Source organism: Notothenia rossii (assembly GCF_949606895.1).
Source record: "Notothenia rossii genome assembly, chromosome: 10".
Classification (NCBI taxonomy): domain Eukaryota; kingdom Metazoa; phylum Chordata; class Actinopteri; order Perciformes; family Nototheniidae; genus Notothenia; species Notothenia rossii.
This window is the reverse complement of record NC_136908.1, coordinates 14,306,914-14,322,041: the sequence shown is the minus strand read 5'-3', so window position 1 is coordinate 14,322,041 and position 15,128 is coordinate 14,306,914. Positions and strand designations below refer to the sequence as shown.

Below are 15,128 nucleotides of genomic sequence, written 5' to 3'. Positions count from 1 at the left end.
GTGTACTTTTGCCATCTCTGCACAGGGTACATGTTGGTATTAAACTGAGTGCGCTGCTCTGCCTTCACTCACAGCACAATAACACAGTAGCGTCACTCAGCTATGTATCAGTGTGCTGATCACATCACAGCTATATTACAGTGTGGAGAGGTCAGTGAAAGGCCCATCTCAGACAATACCTCTTTACAATGGTCTGATGGGTTTAACATGTGGCCCTATCGGAATAAAACCTGACTTCTACATGAGGTCACAACAACAATGCTGCAGGGTCAGCGCCAATGAAGGTATTATTAAGGATTTCAGAAATCCAACAACACTGTAACAGAGTCAGTTGTATCATATATACAGGACTGTCTCAGAAAATTAGAATATTGTGATAAAGTTCTTTATTTTCTGTAATGCAATTAAAAAAACAAAAATGTCATACATTCTGGATTCATTACAAATCAACTGAAATATTGCAAGCCTTTTATTATTTTAATATTGCTGATTATGGCATACAGCTTAAGAAAACTCAAATATCCTATCTCTAAATATTATAATATCATGAAAAAGTATACTAGTAGGGTGTTCAACGAATCACTTGAATCGTCTAATTAACTCGAAACACCTGCAAGGGTTTCCTGAGCCTTGAAAAACACTCAGCTTGGTTCAGTAAACTAAATCACAAGTATGGGGAAGACTGCTGATCTGACTGCTGTCCAGAGGACCGTCATTGACACCCTCCATCAGGAGGGTAAGACACAAAAAGAAATTTCTCATAGAGCAAGTTGTTCACAGAGTGCAGTTTCAAAGCACATCCACAAAAAGTCTGTTGGAAGGGGGAAATGTGGCAGGAAACGCTGCACAACCAAGAGAGATGACCGCAGCCTTAACAGCATTGTAAAGAAGAGTCGCTTCCAGAATTTGGGGGAGCTTCAAAGACAGTGGACTGAAGCTGGAGTCCAGGTATCAAAAGTCACTGTTCACAGACGTGTCCGGGAAATGGGCTACAATAGCCGTATTCCCATGGTCAAGCCACTTCTGAACTCAAGACAACGGAAGAGGCGTCTGACTTGGGCTAAGGAAAAGAAGCACTGGACAGTTGCACAGTGGTCCAAAGTCCTCTTTTCAGACGAAAGCAAGTTTTGTATTTCATTTGGAAGTCAAGGCGCCAGAGTCTGGAGAAAGGCTGGAGAGGAGCAAAATCCAAGTTGCTTGAAATCCAGTGTGAAGTTCCCACAGTCAGCGATGGTTTGGGGAGCCATGTCAGCTGCTGGTGTTGGTCCACTGTGTTTCATCAAGCCCAGAGTAAATGCAGCTGTGTACCAAGAGATTTTAGAGCACTACATGCTTCCGTCTGCTGAAAAGCTCTATGGAGATGAGGAATTCATTTTCCAGCATGATCTGGCACCTGCCCACAGTGCCAAAACCACCAGTAACTGGTGTACTGACCATGGCATTACTGTCCTCGATTGGCCTGCAAATTCCCCTGACCTGAACCCCATAGAGAATATGTGGGGTATTGTGAAGAAGAAGCTGAAAGACACCAGACCCAACAATGCTAATGAGCTAAAGGCCGCTATTGAAGCATCCTGGGCATCCATAACACCTCAGCAATGCCACAGGCTGATTGCCTCCATGCCACGCCGCATTGATGCAGTAATCCGTGCAAAAGGATTCCCAACCAAGTACTGAGTGCATTAATGGACATTTTCAAATGTTTGATTGTGTTTTGCTGTTATAAATCTTTTTTTTTTACTTGGTCTGAGGAACTATTCTAATTTTTTGAGATAGGATTTTTGAGTTTTCTTAAGCTGTATGCCATAATCAGCAATATTAAAATAATAAAAGGCTTGCAATATTTCTGTTGATTTGTAATGAATCCAGAATGTATGACATTTTTTTTTTTTTTTTAATTGCATTACAGAAAATAAAGAACTTTATCACAATATTATTTTCTGAGACAGTCCTGTATGTAGAAGTATTTTTATTGTACTTGAAATACTTATCCCACATTTTTTTCATAACTTGGTTCACCTGCAGTCGTACAGACTTTAACGGTAAGAGTGATTGATATAAAGTACAGTACAGCAGATCGTTGCAAATATCTGAAGCGCCAGTGGTCCAATCCCTCTATTTATCAAACACTTTTCAGGCTTTAAACTGAATGAAATATCCCGTGAGAAAAAGAATACTCAAAACATAGTCAGCTTATATCTCGTCACTTCAAATATCAGTGGCAGATCACCGAGCCGGTGAGAAGTTAACAAGTTGTTTGTTGTCAGACGGACCTGGAGATGGTTGTGGAGGATCTGGCTCAGAAGGTGAACCGGCCGTACCTGAGGACTCCCTGCCACAAGATCATCAGCGCGGCCCGTCTGGTGCAGCAGAAGAGGCAGGAGTTCCTGGCGTCAGTGGCCCGAGGCGTCGCCCCCAACGATTCTCCGGACCCTCCCCGCAGGAAGTAATGACTAACACACTCACACACACACACTGAAATACAAAGTGTAAATATGTGAATTCAAACTGAACTTTAATACCTCCTTCATGTGTGTTTGTTTCAGTTACCCTGGAGGATCATGGGATTGGGAGTATCTCGGCTTTGCTTCACCTGAGGTAAAACCAAATCCAAATGCTGTGCAGCTTTTTTCTATTCATGCTGCAGGGAACTCACTTTACTCATGTGTTACTTTCGTGTGTTAAGATGGGGAGTCGTCACTCTGTACTGGGAGCGGGAGATCAGAGAGAGAGACAGTCACAGGTAAAGCACCACACAGTACTACATGCATGGGCTACAGGTTGCTCTCTGTGCTGAGGATTGTGAACCTTACAGTAAACAGACTTACTTTTAGAGTTGGTTGTGTGGTAACCCAGCTTGAACCCCTCTCTGCAGGATTACGCTGACATCCAGTACCGACGCCGACACCGACCGCGGCGCAGAGGAGACATGCTGAGTCTGCACAACCTGAGGAGCAGCAGCAACACGCCGGAGACGAGCCGGAGGAGCGACAGCACAGGTCTGCCCCCCAAAAAAATGGTTGCACTCTATAGATACCATAGATTTAATGATTTATTTTACGTACTGATTAAAACACATACATCACTTCACTGCAGTCAATATATACATTAAAAATCACAGAGGATGAAAACCCAATAAAGCCTGGAGGGGTCTTCCCATTGTGGTGCTCCAGTATAACACCAACACCACAAGATACAATAGCAAGTGCAGACAATCCAATCAGCATTAGCTGGCTGTCAACATGCTCTTATTATTTTGATCATAACAAATATTACTTCACATGGTACCGTAAGTTTTCCTTTATGGCCATTTTACATTTTCTCTACTGCTTATTTGGTTTCGGGTTGTGGTCAGATTATTTCAGAGAAGTGTGTTTCAGTTCACAAAATGTCATTATGATGTTTCAAGGTACTTCTTTTAAACTACCAATAGTAAGAAATAACAGTGCATTCATTATTTTGGCACCAAGTCTTTTATAATTAAGTGAAATAGTAGCATCTTCATAAACATGACGCACAGTGCAAGAACTCTGGGTCATAATCCAGCTTCATCCTTCGCCTCCTTTTATACATTTTCACTTGTCAGCACGGTAGACAAATAGAAAATGGGATTTAAATGTTCCATAACTCTGGTCTTGTCGAAGCGCGCGGAGGCATTGATCACGTGATCGCAAAGCAGTCCTTGTGTTAAAGCGAGTAGGCAGCAATGGATTCTCCAGATGGTTATTATTACTGTTTCAAATTTGTATAAATGTTTTTATATCCGTGTTTGAATGCTGTGGTTTCAAACACTTAAGGCAAATACTGACCTGCACATGAGTTTGTGGGTTTTCTAAAAGGACTACGTCAGGTATTGAAATGTGTTCCTATTCATATATTTACATGAATCCATCCAACTTTATTTGTATAGCACCTTTCATACAGGTTAGTGCAGTTCAAAGTGCTTTACACGTGACAGACAAGCTGAAATAAGACGGATCAAGTTTGGCCTGTTAAAAAAAATATATATATGTGTGTATATATATATAGAACATTTTGAAATCAAAATGTGAGAAATACAATTATTTTTTATATTTTATTATATTATATAATATTATTAAATGTAATAATACTAGTTAAAGTAGTAAAATAACCTGACATGAAATATAATCAAATTGTACGACAATAAATCATGATCAAAGTTTTATAATTTTCTATAAATAAACCATAATTCATCTTAAATAATAAGGCCTGTCAAAATAGGTGCTACGTATTACTATAACCATGAAATCCTTTTCTTACAGTTTAATCTAAATGTGATATTTCTTGTTCCAGAAGGTCCAGAGAGGAGTGAGGGCCGCCGGAGAGCGCTGGGCTCGCTGGATGAAGACGATCCGAACATCCTGCTCGCCATCCAGCTGTCCCTGCAGGAGTCCCGCAGAGAGAGAGGCCTGGAGGGAGGCATGGAGGGGAGGGTGGAGCTGGGGAGGGTGGAGCTGGAGAGGAGGCCGGGTCCCTCAGGAGACTTGGGGGACATTTCTTTGCACTCCCTCAACACGGACGGTCCTCCAGGAGCCAGAGGCTTCCCCACGTCGCTCCTGGACCCCCTCGACCCCCTAACAGGACAGACTCCACCTCCCAGCCTCCCGCGTCCAACTCCCTCCCCCTCCCGCCCCCACCTCCCTGCCTCAGTGCAGAGCTGCTGGAGCTGGGAGACAGCCTTATGAAACTGGGGAACATAACCACTCCGTATGACCTCGACACACACACTCAGGAGCAGCTGTGCTCTCTCCACACATACACCCACAGCGCTGTTCCCTACAGCGACCCTGCGTACAGCGACTGCAGCCACAGAGCGGAGCTGCCCGCTGCGTACCGGCTCGACCACATCACCATCTCAGACCCCGCCTACTGCCACACCAGTGCTTATTTATCCGAGGCTGAACGCGCGGCCTCCTGCTCACATGAACGCTCACATGAACGCTCACATGAACGCTCACATGAACGCTCACATGAACGCGCACATGAACGCTCACATGAACGCGCACATGAACGCGCACATGAACGCTCAAATGAACGCGCACATGAACGCGCCCAAAACCCCTCCCGTCCTAGCTCCTGTAGCCGGGAACACGCAGCCTTGTACGACAGCGCCCCAGCACCAGACAGCTCTTACGTCCCGGGCCCTGAACACAGCAGCTCTTACTCTCAGGAGCGTCCCACCACCTACGCTCTTGAACGCCCCAAATCAGACCCAGTGCCGCCCACCCTGTTGTGCCTCCCGTCTCCAGAGCTCGAGCCAGAGCTGATGCTCTCCCCGGTGATCCCTCCGGGGGGGGCGTTCACCCCCAGCGACCCGCAGAGCCTGGAGCCGCTGGACCCCACAGCCAGCGCCCAGCTGCTGGACAACATCATGGCCTGGTTCAACAACAACATCAACCCCCAGAACAACCCGCAGAGCCTCGCCCTCATCCCCTCCCCGCCCACCACAGAGACAGACTCCTCCCCCGACACACACACTGAGACTGAGTCAGAGGCCTCCAGGGACTCCGCCCCTGTCTGGCTGCCCCTGGAGGGCGGGCCAGTGGACGGGGCGGGGGGGAGTCCTCGTCTGGGTGCTGCGGGGGCGGAGGTCCCGACGACGTTGAGGCCCAGCACTCTGGAGCTCGACAGCAGAGCGACTGGAGAGGAGGGGGTGGACGCAGGGTGTGTGGCTGAGCTGTCGCTGGACGAAGCGCACACACACCCGTGCTCACACTCCCAACGTGGAGACAGTCCCACACACACGACCCCGGACACAGAGAGAGACTTAGACCTCGTCCTTCAGTTAGAGGGGGAGCAGTCGCCTGAGGAGTGGGAGGAACAAGTGCACCTAGTGTGACAGAACAACGTGGAGAGAGAAGGTTAAGACAGAGAGAGGTGGAAGAAAGTCAAAGACTGCGGAAAACAGGAGAAATAATGGCGATGCCTCAATGAAAGATGTTCTTAGGAGTGTTTACTGTGTGTATTATACTGTATCTAGAGAGGACACAAAACCCTGCAGACTTTCTTCAGTTACGATGATGTCATATGCAGTTTGATTTCACTTTTTTATTTTTAAAGTGCTTTTGTCTGCTCTAAAACAGACAAATTATTAGTGTTGAATTGCAAAGTACATCAATGGAAAGCTACTGATATCATAACACATAAAATGCTGCACATGTTTTCTTCCTTTATTTATTCCCTGTAGGTTTCTTCTCTGTTTGTTCAGGGTGAAGTTTTGGTGCTGATCATGCTGAAATCCAAACTTGCCTGATATTCTCACACCTTTTATTATTGTAACACCGACCCTATCACGAGCCTCCTGCAGCCAAATACGATGTAACCATGGAGCTGGTTGAGCGTACTGTACAATCAGAGGGCCTGGTTCTGATGTTTGGACCTTCTTGCACACTGTGCCTGCTTTGTTAGGGAGCCAACACACTGCTGCTGTTTGGTAGGCTGCAAGGAACCATGATACTCTCTCCTCTGCTCTTTTTTTTGGGAGTTGTTGAACCCTCTATTTTTCCTTCTCACTGCAACACCCAGTCTTTATCACAAATGACCTTTCAATCACAGTTCTGTGTTTAACACCTGCTTTGGCTCAGTTTTCAATGTGCATAATTACAAATATATGTTATAATGATTTTTTGCGTCAAAGTTGACATCGAATACATTACGGACAATTAAGTTTTACAGCATCATCATATAAATATATTTTTCTAATTAAAAAAATAATTGATTAAACTAAGATGCTGTAATTTAAGTCTAGAGTCTGACACTACAGTGAGTCACATATTCAAACACCTTTTTATGTTGAAAAGTAAAATATATCAAGTCAGTAAAGACTAAAGAAATTCTTTGTCAACAGTCTTATGATGTGGATTAGTTAATTTAATCAACATCTGTAGAATTGAGTTTTCCATAGATAATCATGCAAACGCAACCCTTTAAACGTTGTGTTTACCACAAGAGTCATTCAGTCTTTGAAAATCTTTTATAAAAATGACTAAACGACATATTAAAAAGTGTAATTGAGAGGAGACGACTACACTTTGTTCATTGAGCCAAAGCAATCAGACAATATTGTTCATGGAAACAATCGTCTAGTTTGTTTTGATCATATCTATTCCACTGCTGATGGCGAGTCCAGTGTGCTGTTTAGAGATGGGAAATGTTTTTTTTTTTTTTTTGTATTTCCTTATTCCTAATCATAGAGATGATTTTTTTTCCAGTTAAGACCTGAGTCGTTGGGTCTGTGTGCCTTTTTTGTTCGAGTCGTATTTGTTTATTTGTTGGTATTTATTAGTGTCATTAATTTTGAAACATGCTAAACACACCACTGTGGCTGCTGCCGTAAACTGAGATGCACATTCGTTTTATTTATCCTCAAACCTGAGATTTATTATATTTTACCTTATCCCCGGAGAAAAACTGCTATGACACGAAGTCAAATTATTTCAGAGTTTCCCCTTGATTTAACAAATCCTTTGATCTCAACGTTGTTCAAATGTAGTTGGCCTTTGACTTTTCTTGAAAAGCCAAGTAGCACTCTGAGACCTGGGATGTCACTTTAAACTTCTATCTTAAAACTTTATTACCCAACTGTAATGTTTACACGAGAACTAGACACTGCCTGTTGTGTTGAGATATGATCTGGTGCTCTTGGGACTGAAATGAAAATGGAGTGTTTTTAATCATACTTTCACGGCAGGACACGCTTATGTAAAGATATCCTGATTTTGTTGAAAACCGAGTTTGATATGCAATCAAAAATGCATAACTTATAAAAGAGAGTTTGAGTTTTAAGCTTGTTTGAGGTCTGGAGTGCTCTATGACGTAACACAAACCCCTAAAATATCACCTTTTCCTCTCTAAACTGTGAAGGTGCTGACAGAGACATTTCATTATGTGAGGAGAGCTGGTGTAAGCCCAGAACATTTCAACATTGTTTCCCGAGGAATGGTTTAATCAACATTTATTTTAGGTTGTATTGTTGCACCAGGATACACATTGGAAGAGATTGGGGTCTTTTTAATTTGCACAGGCATGCTGTTGATGTGTTGCACTAATCCAGTGCAAGATGTGGAGGACTGATGAGGGTGGCTTTTATTATTATGATGATATTTTCCTTTTACATTTTCTTGATTAAGAATTGGATTTATGGGGTCAAGGGAATGGTCCTGTGCCAGTTTGTACTCCATAAATAATGTTTTATATTTGAAAGATTCCTCAACCAACCACTACAGAGTTTGAAAAAAAGAAATTGCACTTCATAGATTATACTTGATACATTCCCAGTCAGTCCATAAGAGAGATTTGATGTGTGGCCAAAACTGTAAATGAAAGTGTCAGTGCAAAGTTTACTCAATAAAAACAACTGAAAGTGTCTCGCTCTATGTTTTTCTTTCTGTGACGGTGATTTCCAAAACCATCAACAAAAATCTGCGAAAGAGAGAATATTCTCATTAGCATCATAAACCTAACGTGTTATAGCTGTACGGCTGCCATCTGCAGTCATTTTCTACTTGTAGTACCATGCCAAACATGATCAGAAACCTATTACAACAGTATGTTCATTGTATATAAGTCATCTAAAAAGTAACATTGAGTATGTATCTCAAAACATCATGCCAGGGCTGCAGACAAAATTAAACAATATGTATTATAACTATATATACAGGACTGTCTCAGAAAATTAGAATATTGTGATAAAGTTCTTTATTTTCTGTAATGCAATTAAAAAAACAAAAATGTCATACATTCTGGATTCATTACAAATCAACTGAAATATTGCAAGCCTTTTATTATTTTAATATTGCTGATTATGGCATACAGCTTAAGAAAACTCAAATATCCTATCTCTAAATATTAGAATATCATGAAAAAGTATACTAGTAGGGTGTTCAACGAATCACTTGAATCGTCTAATTAACTCGAAACACCTGCAAGGGTTTCCTGAGCCTTGAAAAACACTCAGCTTGGTTCAGTAAACTAAATCACAAGTATGGGGAAGACTGCTGATCTGACTGCTGTCCAGAGGACCGTCATTGACACCCTCCATCAGGAGGGTAAGACACAAAAAGAAATTTCTCAAAGAGCAAGCTGTTCACAGAGTGCAGTTTCAAAGCACATCCACAAAAAGTCTGTTGGAAGGGGGAAATGTGGCAGGAAACGCTGCACAACCAAGAGAGATGACCGCAGCCTTAACAGCATTGTGAAGAAGAGTCGCTTCCAGAATTTGGGGGAGCTTCAAAGACAGTGGACTGAAGCTGGAGTCCAGGTATCAAAAGTCACTGTTCACAGACGTGTCCGGGAAATGGGCTACAATAGCCGTATTCCCATGGTCAAGCCACTTCTGAACTCAAGACAACGGAAGAGGCGTCTGACTTGGGCTAAGGAAAAGAAGCACTGGACAGTTGCACAGTGGTCCAAAGTCCTCTTTTCAGACGAAAGCAAGTTTTGTATTTCATTTGGAAGTCAAGGCGCCAGAGTCTGGAGAAAGGCTGGAGAGGAGCAAAATCCAAGTTGCTTGAAATCCAGTGTGAAGTTCCCACAGTCAGCGATGGTTTGGGGAGCCATGTCAGCTGCTGGTGTTGGTCCACTGTGTTTCATCAAGCCCAGAGTAAATGCAGCTGTGTACCAAGAGATTTTAGAGCACTACATGCTTCCGTCTGCTGAAAAGCTCTATGGAGATGAGGAATTCATTTTCCAGCATGATCTGGCACCTGCCCACAGTGCCAAAACCACCAGTAACTGGTGTACTGACCATGGCATTACTGTCCTCGATTGGCCTGCAAATTCCCCTGACCTGAACCCCATAGAGAATGTGTGGGGTATTGTGAAGAAGAAGCTGAAAGACACCAGACCCAACAATGCTAATGAGCTAAAGGCCGCTATTGAAGCATCCTGGGCATCCATAACACCTCAGCAATGCCACAGGCTGATTGCCTCCATGCCACGCCGCATTGATGCAGTAATCCGTGCAAAAGGATTCCCAACCAAGTACTGAGTGCATTAATGGACATTTTCAAATGTTTGATTGTGTTTTGCTGTTATAAATCTTTTTTTTTTACTTGGTCTGAGGAACTATTCTAATTTTTTGAGATAGGATTTTTGAGTTTTCTTAAGCTGTATGCCATAATCAGCAATATTAAAATAATAAAAGGCTTGCAATATTTCAGTTGATTTGTAATGAATCCAGAATGTATGACATTTTTGTTTTTTTAATTGCATTACAGAAAATAAAGAACTTTATCACAATATTCTAATTTTCTGAGACAGTCCTGTATATATATTAAACTACAACACCGACAAACCTGCTATACATGTATCAATATCTTTCCACAGCTCCTACTTAAAAACATTAAATGTAAATCTTATTTAGACCTACCTCTTCTCCATAGCTCATGGCACTTTGTAGATTGTTGCTTTAAATTGTCTATTATTTTTACTACATGGCTGCTATTATTTAATTATTTTTAATTGTACCTTCTTATTTGTATTTTTACCTATTTTATGGTTTGAGCTGAGTGATTTTGTTGTGTTTTACTCATTTATATATTTCTCCTACAGCACGTAGGTCTGGAGGTTTTAAAACTCTTTACAAATATAGCTGTATTGTATAAAATCATGTTTCAGGATTTAATTCACATAATGAGCAATTATTTCCAAGTGAAACTAGGATAAAGTTTACCTTGAAACCATGCTTGAAACACGTTTAAAAAAAAAACTCCTTTTTCCATGGTTTTCATCATGATGTTCTCTCCTCCACCGTCACGCGGCGCTGTTGTTTTCTCTTGCGGTTTCAACCTTCGCTGTCGCTCTTGTGATGACGTCGTATCAGCGGGCCCGAAACGTAACGCATACAACAGCGGCGGCCTGTGTTTTCACTCGACTGCTGTAATTTTTACCTTTTGTGGAGGATTTGTCTCTACAGTCCATCACAATCATGAAACTTGTCAGGTAAGTGATCGTGAAAAATATCTGTTTATCTAATGCTGTGATGAGAGGCGATGAAAGCGAAGCGGGGCTGACGGATGGAGGAAGATGTTTAACTGAGATCAGGCGGGAAGAAGAAGAGAGCGGAATGAATGGAGGCTCTTTGGTGTTCAATGACTGCTGGCTCTACAATAATCTCACTCAAAAATACACACTCACAAGCCTAGTGTTTAACTAACTAGTAAAACGTGCATTTCAATGTAAAGTCCTGCAGGTATCATAGCAACAATATTTGCTAACTAACTTGATCAGACAGCGACATAAAGGTTAGCTTGTGTTAGCTCACAGGCCCGGACTGTATTTGTTTGCAAAGTTATTGTTTAATGCATTCACTGATATTATTTTTGAAAGCATAGCCGAAGTCAACAATGCATTTAGTTTGTTAATGTTACTTATCTAATAAAAGGAGTGGATTTGCTATGTGAATCTCACCCTGCACAGTACTTTTGTTTTGGTGCTGAATACTACACAGCCAGTGGCTAACTTTGGCTAGTTACTGTAGCTAACTTCAGGCTAGTCTTTTGTTTTACACGATGTATAACGGTGAATTAACATAAATCTTAAACAAAAGAGAGAGGGCTATGTTTAACAGATATATGTTCACACTGTAATCTTGTTTTAATGTTACTCGCAGGTTTTTGATGAAACTCAGCCATGAGACGGTCACCATTGAACTGAAGAATGGCACCCAGGTCCATGGCACCATCACAGGTAAGATCCATCTGCTGCTTTATTACAATGTGTTGGCAAGCCTCCCTCACAGGGAACCTGCAGTCAATTGTGTTATTAACGTCATGACGCACTTTTAAGATTGAAATTGATCCATTGTTCTCCCACAGGTGACAATACATATAACCAGTACCCAATTAATTAGGATTACCTCCCCTGAATTAATGCACGGCAATCCAACAGTGCTTCTTTACATCGTACCTCCGTTGAAGCTTTATTTTGTAGTTGTTGTAACTGCTTTAGAAGGGCCTGATTGAACTTAAAACACCCCCCAACATGATCATTTGTATATCAACTACGGAAATGTGTAAGCTTGAATTCTTGAAAACAAACTTTTAAACATGTCTTAACAGTAAATTAACAAAGAAAGTTAAATAAAAAATGGCCATTCTATAAAGCTTAACTATATCAAAACAACCTTTTTTAAATGCTCTCACAACCGGTGCAGTATGATCTAATTTCATTACTTCACAAATGCATGTAGTCTTACTAAATAAAACTTAACAGTACTTTCTGTGATGTTTATCACGCCTTTACAAGTGTGAGACTGTTTTGATGGAAGTGTTTTAAAGATAGTTTTGCTGTTGATAAACAGGCACTCATTTACTTAAGTTGATTTAAGAATCTTCCCCAAGGTTTAATTCTTTGTTCACTGCGGAACCATGTACACTTTCCTCTAGGTAGCACAGAGGGAATTATTAAGGAACAAATGGTTGTTTTTAAACTACTTAAAGCTGTTTGATTGTTATTACAATATATGCTTCTACAGTTGTCCTCTGATTATCACTTTATAGTTTCATGTAGTACTTTCCTCTCGGTTTTGTAAATAAGAATGGGTGTTGACTTGTCCAAGTTAACTTAAAGGTTTGTTTTCTTTCTTTTGCCCCATTTTAGGTGTCGATGTGAGCATGAACACCCACCTGAAGGCGGTTAAAATGACCCTGAAAAACAGGGAGCCCACTCAGCTGGAGTCGCTGAGTATCCGTGGCAACAACATTCGCTACTTCATCCTTCCCGACAGCCTCCCACTGGACACCTTGCTGGTTGACATCGAGCCTAAAGTCAAGTCAAAGAAGAGAGAAGCAGGTGAGAAATGTGGAAACATTGAGGTGTTAAGACGAGAGATGGAGCATTATGTGTGGCCTCATCTTGTATTCATATTGTTCCTGAGCATTGGAGGTGTTAAAGTTAAAGGACATGTCTCCAGTTGGATTTGCAAAGAACCAGCGTTTCTATACGTTCTGTCGATTTGTTTGAGCTTAAACCAGTTAGATTTTTTTGCAGACAGACTAACTCAGCACTTGTCTTTTTTATAATAAAAACAAGCTACATCAGCAACCTGTGTCACAGTTTTAAATCCAACTTGTATAGCACTATAAATGAGCAAGATGTCAATAGAATCGATAATAAACAGACTAACCATGCCACTAGCCTAGGGTAAAATGCCAGTCCTCTGTGTGACAAAATATCAAACCTGTTTAAAATTGCAACAGACCAGCCCCATCCATCGTGAAATGTGACTGGGCGATTTCTCAACCTTTCTATTGAAATATTGATGTACAGGCCTTAATTACCCACAGCTGATCCCCTTTTATTTACGCTGACCTAAGCAATGAGTCTTTGTCATTATTCTTTGGCTAACATCAATTTAATAGTTGACTGCTCTCTGGTTAGTGAGTACTTATTTGGTTCTTAAGAAACTAGAATAATGAAATCCTAATCATTTGTTTGATGTGAAAATGCTACATTTGTTATTGACGAAGTTTGTAGAGGAGGCATTTTCTCCCTAAACATAATCAAGACAGACGTGACACATTTATTTATGATATTTTAAGCAGGTATTCTGAAATGGATGAAGATCTATTTTGAATTTGCTTGTTTAAGTTGTCTGGTACTCGGCTCTTCTCTGAGGTAGCATTACAATGAAATAGGATAGCTGTATAAGATATACATCAAACATGATTTTTTTTAAACGTATCAACTTATTTTTGTTTTGGTTGCTTGTCTCTCGCAAACTGTTCCCTCAGCTTCAGACCTAACATATTTTGTATACGAAATGGACTTGATATTCAGTTATATGATTCCTATTCTGCTATCCTTACACGTTGGTGAATGTTTGACACGTGTTTGACCCTCCTGTGTGTTCTCCTCAGTGGCTGGACGGGGAGGAAGAGGCAGAGGAAGAGGCCGCGGCAGAGGAAGAGGAAGAGGCCGGGGCGGCCCGAGGAGATGATCACCTGGCTTTACGTCTGCTGGCCCCCACCCCTCTGTTTGTACAGGAATCTTTTTTTTTTCAGAAGAAACATTTTGTGAATTTCCATGTGTTTTTTTGTTTTGTTTTTTGTTCCTTATTTTGTACATTAAAATCCTTGAGGAGGATAAACCTGACTCTGTGTGTCATTGCAGCGTTTGCAGCTGGGGTTATTTTGGTTTGTCATTTGATTGTTTACGAAAAATTATGTTTTCATTACACTGAATAAAGAACCTTTGCATTCAAATGAGTATTCTTCTCGTGAAGATCAGAGAAAAGAAATTCTACACTAACTGAAATGATCCACATGTTGAGTTTGTACCCTTACAAGCTGAATTGCTTATGGCTTACAGTGATGCAAATTAGTCGCTTTTCGGCGCCTCCCGCTTTTTTAACGCTGATTTGGGTGACTTGTGTAATTCGTGGAGAACCGAAGAGTTTTCGTTTTGGGGGGGGTTCCGTCCGTCCGACTGACGGACGGACAACTTCTCACTTCAAAAAAGAAGAAGAAATCTAGATCGCAAAATAATTAAACAAGCGAGTGCCTGTTTTTCCTGGCCAAGGACAGGTTCATTGAACACAACACGAGCGTAACGTGTCTTCACGATAGGTCTTCACGTGGTTATGTCTCGTCTGGAAGGTGTAACGGAGAGCATCGGAACGCTGCTCCAGCTCTTCAAATATTGCAGTACCCATAAGGAGCCGTACACATGCCGCAGTGTTTGCGAGGCTGTGTCTTTAGTTGTAAGCACAGTGGCGATCTGTTGTTATTAGCATCTGGTTAGCTAGCTATGCTAACGAATTTAAAGAGCTTTTCTACAACCAGGTGGAAGAGAGCTCTCTCCTGAGAGGCTCAAATAACCTCAGCTCAGTGAGGTTAAGGCACACCTTGATATGATCATTATAGTTATTAATGAGACATTAGAGACTCAATTATTAACAGGTATAAAATACTATATGACAGTAACAAAAAAAAGTTGTTAAAAATAACAAGAATAGAGTTTGAAAGGGGAGTGATTTGTAAAATATCCCAAAAGAAAAATCTGTCATTGTCAGATGGTATATTATGCTGTTTTTTTTCTGCTTCGAATAGTTCTCTCTTTTTTCACCATACCTGTGTTTGCATCACTGGGCTTAACTGTACTCATAA

The 15,128-nt window shown here is 41.3% G+C and overlaps 2 protein-coding genes across 2 annotated transcripts; both read left to right on the top strand.

Annotated features, from left to right (window-relative positions):
* The first annotated feature begins 2,000 nt into the window (after nt 1-2,000).
* LOC307023265 (ankyrin repeat and IBR domain-containing protein 1-like) lies at nt 2,001-4,849 on the top strand. Its single transcript, XM_079656432.1, has 5 exons — nt 2,001-2,446; nt 2,547-2,598; nt 2,687-2,743; nt 2,876-2,999; nt 4,315-4,849. Exons 1-5 carry the CDS (start codon nt 2,280-2,282, stop codon nt 4,704-4,706), a joined length of 792 nt encoding a protein of 263 aa, XP_079512558.1. The 5' UTR covers nt 2,001-2,279; the 3' UTR covers nt 4,707-4,849.
* Nucleotides 4,850-10,806: 5,957 nt separating this feature from the next.
* Nucleotides 10,807-14,110, top strand: snrpd1 (small nuclear ribonucleoprotein D1 polypeptide). Its single transcript, XM_079655254.1, has 4 exons — nt 10,807-10,962; nt 11,633-11,709; nt 12,622-12,813; nt 13,881-14,110. Exons 1-4 carry the CDS (start codon nt 10,949-10,951, stop codon nt 13,958-13,960), a joined length of 363 nt encoding a protein of 120 aa, XP_079511380.1. The 5' UTR covers nt 10,807-10,948; the 3' UTR covers nt 13,961-14,110.
* Nucleotides 14,111-15,128: the final 1,018 nt, after the last annotated feature.

Bases quoted from the DNA above. Each gene is read 5' to 3' on its own strand.
- snrpd1 (XM_079655254.1), top strand. The intron at 11,710-12,621 runs GTAAGATCCATC...GCCCCATTTTAG, and splicing joins GGTCCATGGCACCATCACAG to GTGTCGATGTGAGCATGAAC. The intron at 12,814-13,880 runs GTGAGAAATGTG...TGTTCTCCTCAG, and splicing joins GTCAAAGAAGAGAGAAGCAG to TGGCTGGACGGGGAGGAAGA.
- LOC307023265 (XM_079656432.1), top strand. From the start codon at position 2,280: ATGGTTGTGGAGGATCTGGCTCAGAAGGTGAACCGGCCGTACCTGAGG. The intron at 2,599-2,686 runs GTAAAACCAAAT...TCGTGTGTTAAG, and splicing joins TCGGCTTTGCTTCACCTGAG to ATGGGGAGTCGTCACTCTGT. The intron at 3,000-4,314 runs GTCTGCCCCCCA...TTCTTGTTCCAG, and splicing joins CCGGAGGAGCGACAGCACAG to AAGGTCCAGAGAGGAGTGAG.